The 15,635-nt window shown below is 39.3% G+C and overlaps 1 protein-coding gene across 3 annotated transcripts in view; it reads left to right on the top strand.

Moving 5' to 3' along the window:
- The window catches only part of KNTC1 (kinetochore associated 1), an 88,206-nt gene that overhangs the window by 39,698 nt on the left and 32,873 nt on the right, over positions 1 to 15,635 (top strand). For all 3 annotated transcript variants that reach the window (XM_074205505.1, XM_074205503.1, XM_074205504.1), the window contains 7 exons: positions 4,339 to 4,477; positions 4,632 to 4,688; positions 5,761 to 5,924; positions 7,185 to 7,289; positions 10,877 to 11,005; positions 13,915 to 14,031; positions 15,137 to 15,246. In XM_074205505.1, the coding sequence (XP_074061606.1) occupies positions 4,339 to 4,477; positions 4,632 to 4,688; positions 5,761 to 5,924; positions 7,185 to 7,289; positions 10,877 to 11,005; positions 13,915 to 14,031; positions 15,137 to 15,246 (821 nt within the window). The remainder of the gene's footprint in view (positions 1 to 4,338; positions 4,478 to 4,631; positions 4,689 to 5,760; positions 5,925 to 7,184; positions 7,290 to 10,876; positions 11,006 to 13,914; positions 14,032 to 15,136; positions 15,247 to 15,635) is intronic.

Below are 15,635 nucleotides of genomic sequence, written 5' to 3'. Positions count from 1 at the left end.
GAGAGAGAGAGAGAGAGAGAGAGAGAGAGAGAGAGAGAGAGAGAGAGAGAGTCCGGGACAACTACCCAGGCTGTTACAACTGGGCTAATAACAGCAGCCAGTAGGTGATAAGGTTAGGGTTATTATACATTAAATAGGTGTGAGTGAGGCAGGAATTAAGGTGTTAATACAGAGGGATTAAAGAGTGAGTAACATCAGACTTTACAAGTAGTTTGTGTAAACTAGGCAATAGAAAGAGGTCATAGACTTTCTGGTAGTTTTCATAACCTTGAACAATGCTTTAGAAGCTCAAAGGTTTTTGTTGATTGGATCTTGTCTTGTACCTGGGGCCAATTTGAGTTAATTACAATTTGAGCACTTCTAATTCAATTAGCCATCATTTGCAAATGAAAATTTGTAATAAAAAGCAAAATCTCTTAAATTTTGAGCTCCATAAACCAGCAACAACAGATAATGGGTAGATGGCTAGTTCGAGGTTCATCTGGGGATCTTTGTGGACTGTGAGCTTTCTATGAGTAGACAGTGATATGGAAACCCAGAAAGTTGAGGCAGCCATTAAGAGAGGCTTAGGGTGTAATCCTAGGGAGGAAAGAGCTTTGTGGTTGCAATTTAGGAAGACCATTGATAAGCTAGAGGCTAACCGGAATGGGCAAGGACTTGGAGATCATGTCATAAGGATCAGTAGAAGGAACCGAGGATGTTTGGTTAGACTGAAAAAGGGGAAGCTCCCCTACATGGATGTATGCTTTCTTTCTTTTTTTTAATGTTATTTTATTTATTTATTTTTTCAATTACATGCAGAAATCGTTCATTTATTTGTTTATTTATTTTTGAAGGGCAATGGGGCTAAGTGGCTTGCACAAATCCACACAGCTAGGTAATTATTAAGTGTCTGAGGCCGGATTTGAACTCAGGTACTCCTGACTCCAGGGCCGGTGCTCTATCCACTGCACCACCTAGCCACCCCAGAGATCTTTTAGTAAGCTTTTGAATTTCACATTTTTCTATTTTCCTCCCTTCCTTCGCATGACAGCAAGTAATCTGATATAGATTATACGTGTACAATTGTGTTTAACATATTTCCACGTCAGTTATGTTGTAACAGAAGAATCAGAACTAAAGGGTAAAAAAAACATAAAGTAAGTTTTAAAAAGTGAAAATAGTATGTTTTGGTTGTATTCAGACTCCATAATTTTTTTCTCTGGATGTGAATGGCATGAATTGTCCTTGATCACTAAACTGCTGAGAGGTGCTAAGTCCATCATAGTTGATCATCACACAGTGTTGCTGTTAATGTTTTGTTCACTTTACTCAGTGTTATATTTCAAGTATTCAGAGGTCTTTCATGGAGAAGAGACTCAGTCCTCTTGACCACAAAAAGCTGAGAGCAGGTTGTGGGAGTTGCCAAAGAGTCAGAGTTGGGCTTAGATGCAGTGGTAAATCTCCTTGGCAGCTGCCAGGAAAGGTGACTGGTGTATCCAGCCTGCCTCCTCTTCATTTCTTCATAGATAGTCACAAGACAATGTCTTTCCTTTACCTTTACAAAGATGGACAGTAGCGGCATATTTGAACTTCTGAAGGATAACCTCCTCATCGATTTGGATTAGATAGGTTCTGAAGTCCCTTCCAACTTCTGGAAGGCTGATTCCCTGAATAAAAAGATAAAGGTAGGATGCACCTGAGGTAGGATTGACAGTTGAACTGGTAATCTATTGAAATATTTATTTAGAGCCTTGGTTGCATTACTTTCTGATTTTAATTCACATCACAGTAATGGCTCAAATGCAGATGCAGAGATAGTCCATCATGTTCTCAGGGTCCATTGGCTGCTAACCAGTGTTTATGTTACAGACTCTATATTTCCCCTCCATCATTAAAGCCTCATTGCAGCATCCCTAGTCATTGCCCGTTTGACTCCTTGATTTTGCTTTGCTTTTCCAATGTCTTCCATGTTCCACTCCACTCTCTGTCCCCTTCCCATGTTCTCTCCCTCAAAGTGGACTGGAAAGAATTCAGGATGTAGAGCAGAGGGATGAGAACGAAGCCGCTAGTCCCCAGCTCATCCATTCTGGTGTCTAAGCTGAGCACAGCAGGGACTGTGACAGCCTGTGATCTAGCGGTCCATGCACAGCTGGGGCCGGTGCTGCCTCTGGCCACTTAGACCTTGACCTCCTCACTCTTCTTATCTGCTTCCATGTGCTCAGCTTCAGCCACAACACCCAGAAGTCCTGTTCCTGAAATTCTTGAATAGAATAATAATTCTATTATTATAGAAATAAGGGACAATAAAGCAGGGAAGAAGTAGCAGCTGCATGTCCCCATCTCTTCAGAGGCCTGGGTGTTATTTCTTTCTTGGAATTCTGCCTGGGATCTGGGTATTTTGGCCAAATTGTCTACAATGATTGTTTATCCTGACTTTCTTCCATGCCCTAGTTAGTATGTAATTAGGAAAAGATAAAGTGTTTATTAGTTGCCTTCTATGTGCCACACACTTTGAAAATATCTCTCATTTGATCCTTGCCACAACTCTGGGTAGTAGTTGCTATTTTTAACCATATTTTGCAATTGAGAAAACTGAAGTAAGTGACTCACTTAGGGTTATATACCTAGTGAGCATATGAGGTCAGGTTTGACTGACTCATTTTGGGGGGAAGAGAGGTGGTTTGCAAGGCAGTGGGGATAAGTGACTTGCTGAAGGTCATATAGCTAGGTGATTATTAAGTGTTTGAGGTTCGATTTGAACTCAGATCTCTTGACTCCAGGGCCAGTGCTCTATCCACTGGGCCACTTAGCTGCCCCTGAAGTCAGATTTGAGCTCAGGTCTTCCTGACTTTGGCCCTAGGGCTCTCTCCACTTTGCCATCACCGCATGATGTGACATACAATAAACGTGATTAACTAAGGCCCCCCAGCTCAAAAACAACTTGTACTGAAGACATTTATTTGAAAAATTCTCTGCTTTTTGTTCTCCCCAATTTGTGACCCAAACACATGTGAATTTCTTTATTCTTGAGTAGAGTGAACACTCCCTTCTGAGAGTCTACAGGAATCAGAGCCTGTCTTTTGTTATAATGCTTTTTTTTTAAAGACATTGGGGTTAAGTGACTTGCCCAATGTCACACATTTATGTAATTATTAATTGTCTGAGGCCAAATTTGAACTCAGATCCTCCTGACTCCAGGGCTGATGTTCTATTTACTACACCACCCAGCTGCCCCTAAATATATTTTTAATATGAGAATACAGTATCAGATTTTCCAGCAATGCCAGTGTTTCATTTAATTTCAGTGTATTCTAGATCTAGAATATGCAGTCCCTACATTTTACACATGAAGAAACCGAGACCCAGGGTGTTTAAGTGATTAGCCCAAGGTCACACAGACAAGGAAGCCTCCATGGCAGAATTTGAATCCAAGGCCTTAACAATAATCTCCTCACATGTCCTCACACACATACCCCCTATTGACCTCATGCCAGTTTTATTGTTACATGTTCTCTGCCTCCTTTTCTTCTGGGCCTTCTCCCTTTCTTTCAAGTAATAATTTATTTTAAAAAAAAACTTCCCTTCTCTTTGCTTTTGCACAGACTTTCATTTTAACTCTTACACTCCACTAGACCAGCTCCTAGTTTAGTGTAAGTTTACATCATATTTGCAGATTTTGAAGTGTCCACTTTTGATAGTAGAGACCGTTCACATCAAGACGATATCTATTTGTCTTCCCAGAAGAATTAAGTTCTTTGTTTTTTGTTTTGTTTCTTTAGAAAGATTTTGAGTTTTACAATTTTCCCCCCATTCTTGCTTCCCTCCCCCCACCCCCCCACAGAAGGCATTCTGTTAGTCTTTACATTGGTTCCATGTTATATGTTGATATCAGTTGAATGTGATGACAGAGAAATCATATCCTTAAGGAAGAAAAATAAAGTATGAAATAGTAAAATTACATAATAATATAGTAGTTTTTTTTTTCTCCTAATTTGAAGGTAATAGTCTTTGTTCTCCATGGTTCTTTCTCTGGATACAGATGGTATTCTCCATTGTAGATAGCCCAAGATTGTCCTTGGTTGTTGCCCTGGTGGAATGAACAAGTCCTTCAAGGTTGATCATCACCACTATGTTACTGTTAGGGTGTACAATGTTTTTCTGGTTCTTCTCATTTCACTCAGCATCAGTTCAGTGCAAATCCTTCCAGGCTTCCCTGAATTCCCATCCTTCCTGAAAACCATGTTCTTTACATTGGTGTTACTAATATTGGTTCCTCTGAGAGCAATTGGAGTTCTGATGTGGCCTATTTTATTTGTGTTTTTGTGTTATTCTTCCCCCAATAATTTTTGTGTTTAGACTTCCTTTGGAGCTGATAGAGATCCTTATGAAGAGTGGATTTACAACGACTTCTTCAGTGAGGATGGAATTGTTCTTGAATCACAGCTAGTACTGCCAGTGATCTATAAGTTGATTTCATCTCTTTTATATACATCTGGTAACTTTTCGCTTAATCATTATATTTTACATTTAATTTTATTTTTAAAAAAGCCTGTGAAGTATTGCTCTGTATTATAGCTTCCAAATAATCTAATCAAATATTTTTGTATTTTTCCTTTATCATCACTCAGATTAATGTTTTCTTTTTATAGGAGGTAAAAGATATCCTTTGGACTCTGCCAGTTTGCCATATTGCTCATTTAATGAAGGTATCTGAAAATCAAAAATTTAGAACTTTTGTTAATATTTTTATTTTTGTAAGTTGAAATGAAATCTTAAATTCTCATTGAGAGATTCACTTTCTTCACTATCACTTTGGTTCTGTTTATTTTTTTAGGGCCTTTTATTAACATGAAAAATTTTGAGTCAAGTTACAAATTTTAATTTCATTTTAAAGGAAAGAAATCTGTGACTAGTGATAGTTTGTCAATTGAAATAATTGTCTTTGAATAATTCCTTAATAAATAAGGTTCCATGAAAGTCCTTCATTCTGCCACATTAAATGATGTTATGGTTCAGATTTTCCTTATATATAATCATCTGTATTGTCAATGTATTATCTAGCATCTTGACTGCAGATGTTATTGTTTTCCCCCAAAGCAATGTTAGTGTAAGTTCTAAATTTGTTTCTCTAAAACTTTTTCAAGTTGCAGAATGGTGTCATCTGCATTGGTGGGGGAGTCTCTTTATCAGGAGTTCCATGACTAATGGCATTTTAAAAAAATTTATTTTAGGCAATGGGGTTAAGTGACTTGCCCAACATCACACAGCTAGGCAATTATTAAGTGTCTGAGGCCGGATTTGAACTCAGGTCCTCCTGACTTCAGGGTCAGTGCTTTATCTACTGGGCCACCTACCTGCCCCCGACCCAATGAAATCTTAGATCCAACACTGTCATGCTGAAAGACCACCCAAGGCCAGCTCTGATGCCACAAAGTAGAGGCAAGGTGTCCATGAATGTTTTGCCAGCCTGGGTCTTGCCAACTGAGGTTCTATAATAATATCTTAGCCCTCACTAAGAGCCAGCTTATTCAAGTATGTAGAGACTTACACTCTCAAGATTGATTTCAAGATGATGAATGTTTTTTGACTAATTCAGTGTAGGGTAAGTTCTGGAGGGTTGTGCTCTTTCTCTGGTAGAGAGCCTTGAAGTGCTGAAATAATGAAATAGGTTAAAACTGCTATTAACCTGATCTGCATTTCCCCTTCATCAGTTGTGTGTGTGTGTGTGTGTAGGAAGGGGAGTATTTTTGAACCATCAAATTATTTGTCATTTCCCAGGAGAAAATCTTCTTCTACGGATCATCAACCCTATCTCTGCTCTGCTTCAGAGTCTTCAGGAATCCAGCCAGTGGGAATTGGCTCTGAAATTTATAATAGGTTCCTTTGGCTTCTGCCTTCAGCATGGAATGTCCAACTGTATGAATCTCTCCTTGAGTGAGAAGGTAATAGGTCTTAGATATGAATAGGTGTGGAGGAGGGTCGTGAAAAGAGAGCTAGCCTTGGAGTCGAGAAGACCTGGGTTCAAATTTAGCTTCTGCCACATCCTGGCAGTGACCTTGAGCAAGTCTCTTCAAACCTCATCGAACCTGAGACTTTCCAGGATTATCAGTGGCAAGGAGGATGCTAATCCTGATTTGCATCAGCCAGGGAAGTTCCTCCCTGAGAGCTCCCTACATTCTTCAAATAGACCCCCAAAAGTTCAAAAATACGATATATTGAAAGGAAGAATTTAGACGTGGTGTTAAATTAGTCGGGGTTCCATAATGAGAGAATTCAAAGTTTTTTCTATCTCTTAACTGTAATATGACCCAAATTCCTATTATAATTTCCCTAGTTGATAGTTTAATTCTGATTCTGAAGGACAAATTGTGACTGTTAGCTTGACTAGGGATTTCCTTTCTCAAATGGCATTATGAGGAGACAACTTAATCCTTTAGAAAAGCTTTTATTAAGTGGTTTCTGTGTGCTGAACTTATTTAGGCATTAAGGAGTAGGTAATTCAAAGGAAAAAAAATGATCCTTGTCCTCAAGGAGATTCAAGATTCATTCCTTTTAGAATAGAAGATCGATCATTGGACTGGTTCCAGTTCTGCCCCTGACCCAGTTGTCTGATCCTGGACAAGTTACTTCATCTCTGTGAGCTTCAGTTTCCTTGTTTACAAAATGAGGTTTTTGATGGCACCTACCCTACAGGGTCATTGCAAGGGTCTGAGGAGGTAGAGTGTAGACAGTGCCCAGTGAATCCTTGCTAATTATTCTAGTGACGACACTGGTCAGCATCTTGAGTGATATCTGTGGGGAGCTGGTCTCCTGGACTTCTAGATAACAATAATAGCAATAATGCTCCTTGTCTAGTCTTTGACTGAGTGGTCTGTCTGCTCCTTCTTCTTTGAGTAAGCAATCAATGAGCATCTTTAAAGTGTCTGCTGGTTGTAAGGGATATTATCTCAAAGCATAAAAAAGGATCCCTTGGAAGCAGCAGGGGTGTAATAAATGCTGATGATTGATTAAAAGGGTGACTTTCATTCTTACTGTGCCTGAATTACCTACATACAGTCTAAAATCTTATTGTGTGCTATTGTTCTCTAAGTTCCTTCAGTCTTCAAAAGAGGAAGTTCTGAGAATACACCCAGTCATGTGAACTTAATTTTTAAGATTGATGTCTTCTCACTGCAGTAGTAACTCTGAATCTTTTCTTAAAGTTGTATGAAGAGAAACTGTTAACTAATACAAAAAGTATTGTTGTTGCGATGAAAGAAAAATCGATGACCTTAATCAGAAAAAATGCTGCAGCCTTGTTACACAAAGTGAGTATTTTTGGTGGGAATCATTTCTTTGAAACTTATCTGGATTATACCTCTCCATGTAACTCAGTGTCTTCTAGACTTTTAAGAATTTATCTTTAAGGCATTTTATCACAAACACAGTGTTATGGATGGAGACAGTGTGGCCCAGTGGATTGAGGCCTGGAAACTTGGGTTCAAGTTTCAACCCTGACTTATGTTGGCTTTGTGGTCCTGGGCAAGTAATGCCACCTCTCAATTTTTTAGACAACTCTTTTAAGACTGAAGATGATGGACAAAAAGTTATCCTGCATCAGCAGGGGGTGTTTCTTCACCATGCAGTAGTATTGAAATTGCAGCTTCCAGTTTGGTCCATCCAGTTCCCCTTTGGGAGCCATTTAAACTTACTTTTTTTTAACTCTAGCTAATAGAACTTTCTAATTGGCATAGACAAATAGTTTTCAGTGAGTCTGGTGGGGAAAAAACTGAAATTAGAGTGAGATTTGATGTCATTTTTTAGTCATTCAGTCAAGTCCAATTCTCCATGACCACACTTGTCCATGGGTTTTTCTTGGCAGAGATACTAGAGTGATTTACTATTTCCTCCTCCAGGGGTTTAAGGCAATATGACTTGCCCAGAGTCACTCAGACACTACATGTCTGAGACTGGATTTGAATTTAAGTCTTTCTTACTCCAGGCCTAGCACTCTATCTACTGAACCACCTAGCTGCCTCCTTTGAAGTAAGGACCTGAACTTCAATTTTGACCTTATTTATATATGTGACAGCAAGCAAGTCACGTAAATTCTGAGGACTTCATTTCCTCATCCATAAAATGAATAGGTTGGTTTAGTTCCCTCTGAGGTCCCTTACTGCTCTAAATCCAGAGTATTATAAAAAGTATTTTTCCTCTTCCCCTTTCCACCTGCAGAGTTATTTGCTCTGAGAAATAGTTCCATTCCAATAAAGTCAACCATAATGCAAATTGTTGTGTCTTCCTTTATAAAAGCAGAGCTACATTCCAATAGAACAGTTGTCCTAATAGACATTTTTTCAATCCTTTTGATGCAGAAGCAGTTTAGCAATGTGGTGGCCTACCTCCATTTTAGAACTCTGTAAAAGCACCAAGCATTTATTAAGCACCCCCTCTGAGTCTGAGCTCTCAAGACCAAAAAAGGTCCTGCCCTTTACAAGTTGACATGATATTGGGACTGGGTGTTCTGGTACTCGGTGGTCAAAGGCTCAGCAGGCATTTGTCTTAACCAGGTTTAGAGAGAAGCAAGCCCCATAAAGATGAGTGGAAATGTTAGCACAGCTCTCTTGATGAGGAAAGCTAATGAAGAATTCCTCTGATCAGGAGGAACAGGAAAGGTCCTACAGGCAAAGGCAGGAAGCTTCTAGTGAGTGGTCAGTCTTACCACAAGCTTAGAAGACAGTCCAGGTATTTATTCCCCGAGAGATGACCAACTATGTCCAACTTGTCCACTGATGAGCTAGGAATTCTCAGACCTATAGAGATGGATTTGCTGCTGGGCCTTTCATGTTTGCTGTGAAGTGATCAGGTGTTTTGAATTATCTGCCCACATTAATCCAAATGTAAAATGCTCTCATAAAGTAGGATTTCTTTTTTTCTTTCTCTTTAAAAAATTTTTATAGACTTTATTTTTTCTAATTACATGTAAAAACAATTTTTAATATTCTTTTTAAGACCTGTGTTTTTAAGCCCTTCACTACTTTTTTTTTTGGTTTTTCTAAGGCAATGGGGTTAAGTGACTTATCCAAGGTCACACAGGTACTTATTAACTGTCAGAGGTCAAATCTGAACTCGATTCCTCCTGATTCTAGGGCTGGTGCTCTATCCATTGTACTACCTAGCTGCCCCTAACATTTTTTTTTCCTTTTAAAGATTTTATTTATTTTGAGTTTATAATTTTTCCTCTAATCTTGTTTTCCTCCCCCCACCCCCACAGAAGGCAATTTGCTAGTCTACATTGTTTCCATGGGTATACGCTGATCCAAATTGAATGTGATGAGACAGAAATCATATCCTTAAGGAAGAAACATAAAATATAAAAAGATAGCAAGATCAGACAATATATCAGTTTTTTTTTCCTAAATTAAAGGTAATAGTCCTTGGTCTTCGTTCAAACTCCACAATTCTTTCTCTGGATACAGATGGTATTCTCCATTGCAGATAGTCCCAAATTGTCCCTGATTGTTGCGCTGATGGAATGATCAAGTCCATCAAGATTGATCATCACTCCCATGTTGCTGTTAAGGTGTACAGTATTCTGGTTCTGCTCATCTCACTTAGCATCAGTTCATGCAAATCCTTCCAGGGCTTCCTGGAATTCCCATCCCTCCTGGTTTCTAATAGAGCAATAGTGTCCCATGACTTACATATACCTAATTTGTTAAGCCATTCCCCAATTGAAGGACATTTACTTAATTTCTAAGTCTTTGCCACCACAAACAGGGCTGCTATGAATATTTTTGTACAAGTGATGTTTTTATCATCTCTTCAGAGTATAGGCCCAGTAGTGGTATTGTTGGATCAAAGGGTTAGGATTTCTTTCTTTTTTTTTTTTTTTTTTTTTTTGCAAGGCAAGTGGGGTTAAGTGGCTTGTCCAAGGCCACACAGCTAGGTAATTATTAAGTGTCTGAGACCGGATTTGAACTCAGGTACTCCTGACTCCAGGGCCGGTGCTTTATCCACTGGGCCACCTAGCTGCCCCTAGGATTTCTTTTACAAGAAAAACTGGAACTGGTAAAAACTGAAAAATGACACCAATTTATGGACCACATTCATGTTTTGTTCAAGTCAATTTTGGGGAAAAGGTTGGCCTTCTATTTTGACCAGTGTGATATTTTGTACTAAAATCATACATTGGTATCGTTATCTGTATCTACCAGTTTTTTCTCACAGTTTCGTAGGTGTCTGCAAATATCACTTGTGTTCCTTTGGACAATAGGGTTTTTTCCCCCTCTAATATCTGGGGATCGTCCTGCAATATTGTGAGCTCCCCAAATTTGGCTTTCTGTTTTCATTGGCCAGGATCTTTTTAATGTCCTGAAAAGTAGGAATGCAGTTTGGGCCTTGAATCCATTCATACTTTCTAGCCTGAAAAGGATCCAATAAATTTTTAGTTGTGTGTAACAAATTACTGCCCTATAGGCCAGTTCTAAAAATTGGACATTGCAATTATTTAATCCATTCTGTATTGACCCCTTTTCCCTCAAACTCTCAAAAACTGCTTTTGCCTATTTTTACAGTATGGAATTTATTATAGTCACTTTTTAGTTCATCTTACCAAACACTTATGAAAAGTTTACTCTGTACGTAGCAGCATGCTTGGCACCAGAAATTCAGGATTTAGGTAATATAAGGTCTATTCCTTCAGGGAATTTACAGTTGAGTGGTATAGCTCATCTTAACTTCCAGTGAGTGATTGAGAACATTGAAATGAGCAAACAAGTCAAAACTACAAATGACATTGAATAACTCCATTCCCTTTGATCTCATAGACAATATGTAATTAGTTGATAGACCCTTAGGAACTGACTTATTTTAAAGGAAAGCTTTTGCTAATTGTGATGCTTTATTTCTCTAGGTATTTAATTGTCGCCTGGTGGATCTTGATCTGGCCCTGGGTTACTGTACTCTTTTACCTAAGAAAGATGTCTTTGAAATTATCTGGAAAGTCATTGATACCACATGGCAAAATTACAACAAGATTTTGGTATGGCAAGAAAAAAATATTCTTTGTTTCATTCACGTGTCAATCCACAAGCATTTGAATCTTCTCCTTTTTACCTGGTGCTATGAGAAGTGAAGCAGCTAGGTGCTAAGTCTTTAGGAAGGAAGAGAGGGCTCTAGCAACTGAGGGCATCAGGAAGGACCTGAAGAAAGTTATCTTGGAGCTGTGCCTTGAAGGGAGTTTTGTAAAGAAGAGTTGATTTTGATGTGCCTTGCAGGCAAATATAAAGACAAATAAGTGGGAGATGGTGCTGTGCATGAGAACCATCCAGAAGACAGTTTGGGGGACTGTTGCCTTCTGGGAGCTAGGACACAGAGGTCAAGATTAAGGGGCATAGTTCTCTTAAGATCTAAGCTTTGAAGCTCATATTTTAGCCCAGAGGTGAGCCTCTCCTGGTTAGTAAGTAAGAGAGGATTAGATGCCTAGATCAAGACTTCCAGAAAAATCACTTTGGCAGCTGCCTGACTGATCCCTGTGAGGACCAGTGAGGGAGTGGTGACAGTAGCACTCGAGTGATGAGGCCTTGTCATAGGCTGCACAGCTGACTCCTTTGTAAAGGCCAAATTCCAGTTACCCTGATTTAGAGAAATAAACAGAAGACCCAGTGCCAAATATTCCTCATCAGAAAGCAATTCTGTGGGAAAATGAAGCTGTCTTCTTGTTCTCATGGATGTGGAATTAATTGAGCAGGAGGTAGATAGAGAACTGAGAGCCATAGTGGGATCTACACGGGACTTTATGGTGGGAACCTTTTCACTTCACCCCTGGAAGTACCCTTTATCTCTGAGGCCTTAGCTTCTGGTTGGTTGGTGCTTTCAATAGGAAAGAAGAGGCTGGACTTTCTCCATCATGCTTCCCCAGTAGAATGCCTGGAAGCAGGCACTATGTTATTGCTTCAGTTTGTACTCCCAGTGCTTAGCCCAGTGCCGACACATGGGAGGCACTTAATAAAGGTTCTTAGACTGACTGGGAGCTGTTGGGGTAGAGAGAAGAGGTCCAGTGGGAAAGAAATTTTCTGGTAGGAGTTGAGCAGCTGCATAAGCTCTCTGAAGACCCCTTCAGCTCTAAACTCATGGTTATGATTAATATTGGAAATTAGAGTATTTTTCACCTTCCCCCTTCTTATCAGTACAGTTATGTGCCCCGAGAATAGTTCCATTCTAGCAAAGTCCACTATAAAGTACATTTCAGTGAAGGGAATCTATTGATTTTCTTTATAAAAGCAGAGCCATGTTCTAATGGGATAATTCTCCTGGTAGACTTTGATTGGACCTGTTTGATGAAGAAGCAGTTTAGCAGTGGCGGCATACCCCGCGTTTTAGTGTTCAGTCTGTAAACCCACTGAACATTTATGAAACTCCCCTCTGAGTTTGATTGGGATGTGAAGTGAATGTGAATGAGCAGTTTAAGATCATGAACTAGCAGGTTGGGGGCGCGTTCACCAGAAAGAGGGAAGAATGGAAGAGGGATGGCTTGAGGGCAAAGACTTCTCATGAGTTCTGGTTTGGACCTCTCGAGTTTGAAAGGTCTGAAGGATATTGAATTTGAAATGTCCAATTTCACCAGTTGGTGTTGAAACAGGATTGCAGCTATCTCAAATAAAACCCTGAGAGATATTAGTAATTCGTTTATTATTTAGGTTAGCCGATAATCAAGAAATTGATGGTCAGGGGTTTCTCTTGGTCACCAAAGATGCCAAGGAAGGTTCTGAAACACATTAAATCAAATGTGTACCTTCTGAGAGGGAACTCCCCTGACAAATGAAATTCTACCCTGATGGTGGATTTTTAATGAGGAAATAGGCAAAAAGTCTTCAGTTCCTCCTGCAGAGAACACCACAGTTTGATTGAGATTCAGTAGCCTTCTTTGAGCAGGAAAACATCTCTATCTTCACCTCTCTAGCTATTTTTCTCCTTCATGAGTTTGATAGCTTTAAACCCTAATGGAGAGAATCATGGACTAGAAGATATCTGAAAATCTTTATTGGCTTTGGTTTACAGAGTAAACAAAGAGGGTCTCTCCTAGGAAGATGCCTTGGGGTAGATTACCTTACTCATTTGTACCTTTCCAGGTACCTACCTTTTTGGGAGTATAATCTTAATAAAAACAGAAGCAAAATTAATTTTTGGTTATGGTTCATTAATAGTCATATATATAAAATATAAAACATGTTATATAATAATTAGCCACTAATTATAAAAGTATGATATTAATTTTTCCCAGGGCTCAAGAGAAGCCAATGTTGGAAACAGAGATTTGAAAGTTTAGAGATGATAATTAAACTCATGGGAAACTAATGATATCATCAAGAGTAGAAGCTGAAGAAAAAAAGAGTCCAGTGCATAACTTTGGGGAACATCCACTATAAGGGGTGTGATATGAATGATGAACCAGCCAAGGAGGCTGAAGAGAATGTTGGATGGGCGAGAGGAGAATCCAGAGAGGTGTTATGAAAGCCCAGAGAGGGCCCAGTGTCTAGGACGAGAGGGTTTCAGATTGGGGGCTGAGAGATTATCCAATCTGGAAATGAAAAGTTTAGGGGTAGCTTCATTTCTTCTGAGTGGTGATGTCAGTAGCTCCATTTCAGATGGCAGGAGGAAGTGGAGGCAGCTATTAGAGATAACTTTTTATAAAATTTGTCGTAGAAAAAGAGGAGAGATCTAGTAGGAATGTTTTCCATGGCATTGCTTTCTCAAAACAAGTGTTTAGACTCCACTTCTGTCTGCATCCCTAGTTATCAAGCACAGTGCTGCCATTAGATGTAGAGCAGATGCTTATTGAACGATGAATGGTCTGGGGACACAACATGAAGTGTCACTCAAAAAAAAGTTATTCAGCAAACTGAGCATCATCACCTTCCAACTGAATTTTTGTCCTGTTTTTGCATTTAGGCCGTGTCCCTGGTGGGAGCTCAGCTGGCTGCTCTCTATAAGGAACCAGAAATAAGACAGAAGTTTCAGGAATTAATCACGGATGCCCAATGGGGGCTCCGCCTTGGGAAACTCGGGGTGAGTGGCTTGAGTGTGACTCACATGCTTTGCTTGGGAAAAAGCCTTGCTTTGTTAGGTTAGAACCAGAAAGGGAGTCCTCTTTTCTTCGTGTGTGTGTGTGTGTGTGTGTGTGTGTGTGTGTGTGTGTGTGTGTGTGGTGTGCCTTACTTGCATTGTCCCAACACCCTCCATTGAGTTTGGGCCTAGCTTAAAGCAGGAAGCATCACAGAACAGTTCAAGACTGTACTATAGCTTTGCTTGAAGTAGACAACTTCATCTAATCACAGAATGAACTTTGAAGGAGGAGATTTAGAGATCATCTTGTCTAATTTTACAGAAGAAAACTGAGGCCCAAAATTATATGGAGCCCAAGGTCTTAGAATAAGCAATACAGCAAAGGGAACTGACTCTAAATCCCGTGCTTGTTCTGTTGTGTGACTGTGTTTGCATAGTATAATTGTAATAAATTTAAGATACTTAATTTTGTGGGACAAATAATAAACTTTTCAAGAATTCATCCAGGCATAGAGGAAAGGAGACACGGAGTCAGAAATCCTGAATTAAAATCTTACTAACATTTAGCTACCCATGTAACTTCAGACAAGTCACTTAACTCTCCAGGGCTCAGTTTCTTCATCTGCAAAATGAGGGAGTTGGATTGTACAGTTTCTGAAGTGTGCTCATTTAACTCAAAATCCTGTGACTGAAGTCTTTTTAAATGAATAGCCTCTGTGCTTGCTCTCAACTTTAGAGCTGTGATTCTTTGGCCTACTTTGTAACTATGGTAAATGTTTCAGATCTGTTTTTTTACCAGCATTATTATCCAGTACCTCTGAACCTCACATGTTTGACTATAATGTTTTTAACCATGTTTTGCATGCGGCTCATTTGGCCAGGCATTACATGGTTGCAACCAAAATGTGGCTATTAGGTATGTAGGTAAAGTACCACTATACATATTTAGACTCTTGGGAGGAGTAGGAGGAAATAGATTTTGAGGAGCTCTGGAGAATTCTCATTTTGCTTTTGCAGAAAATTAATATGTTTGTATATATGGTTGCTTCAAGTCCCATATCTATACCTAGTGATTTCTTGATGGGATCTTTTTGCTTTTTATCTCTAGATTTCTTTTCAACCAGTATTTAGGGAGCATTCACTAAGAAAGAAAGAACTCATGAGCACATTGGTGAAGAACACGTATGTGGACACAGCTCTCATTCTGGAATACTGCAGGTAATCACTTCAGCTAGATTTTAGAACATTTTATCAGCAGCATTTCTAGCTACCCATGTGGCTCATAACAGTGCTCCCTATACTCTTGATTCTTGAGATTAATCCAGTGGTATACAGAAGAAACCCAAACCTGTCTTAATTGCTTTCTTTCCATTCTTCATTATGGATGAGTAGGAGTGGCCCAGGATATAGGGATTAATAGCTCTCAACAGTAAAAATATGGGAGGCAAGGGATTTAAATTCTTAGATTGACAAATTAGTAGATTCTAAGTAAATGTCAGGTTCTTTCTTTGGCTCTCCCTTTCCCCATGTGAATAGTTTCTCTTCAGACCTTGAGATTATTTACAGCAGGCTTTTGTTCTAACCTCTGAGGCAGCCTGGGGCTTTGT

Source organism: Macrotis lagotis, chromosome X (genome assembly GCF_037893015.1).
Source record: "Macrotis lagotis isolate mMagLag1 chromosome X, bilby.v1.9.chrom.fasta, whole genome shotgun sequence".
NCBI lineage: Eukaryota > Metazoa > Chordata > Mammalia > Peramelemorphia > Peramelidae > Macrotis > Macrotis lagotis.
The sequence above is the reverse complement of the archived record's forward strand: the minus strand, read 5'-3'. Positions and strand labels throughout refer to the sequence as shown.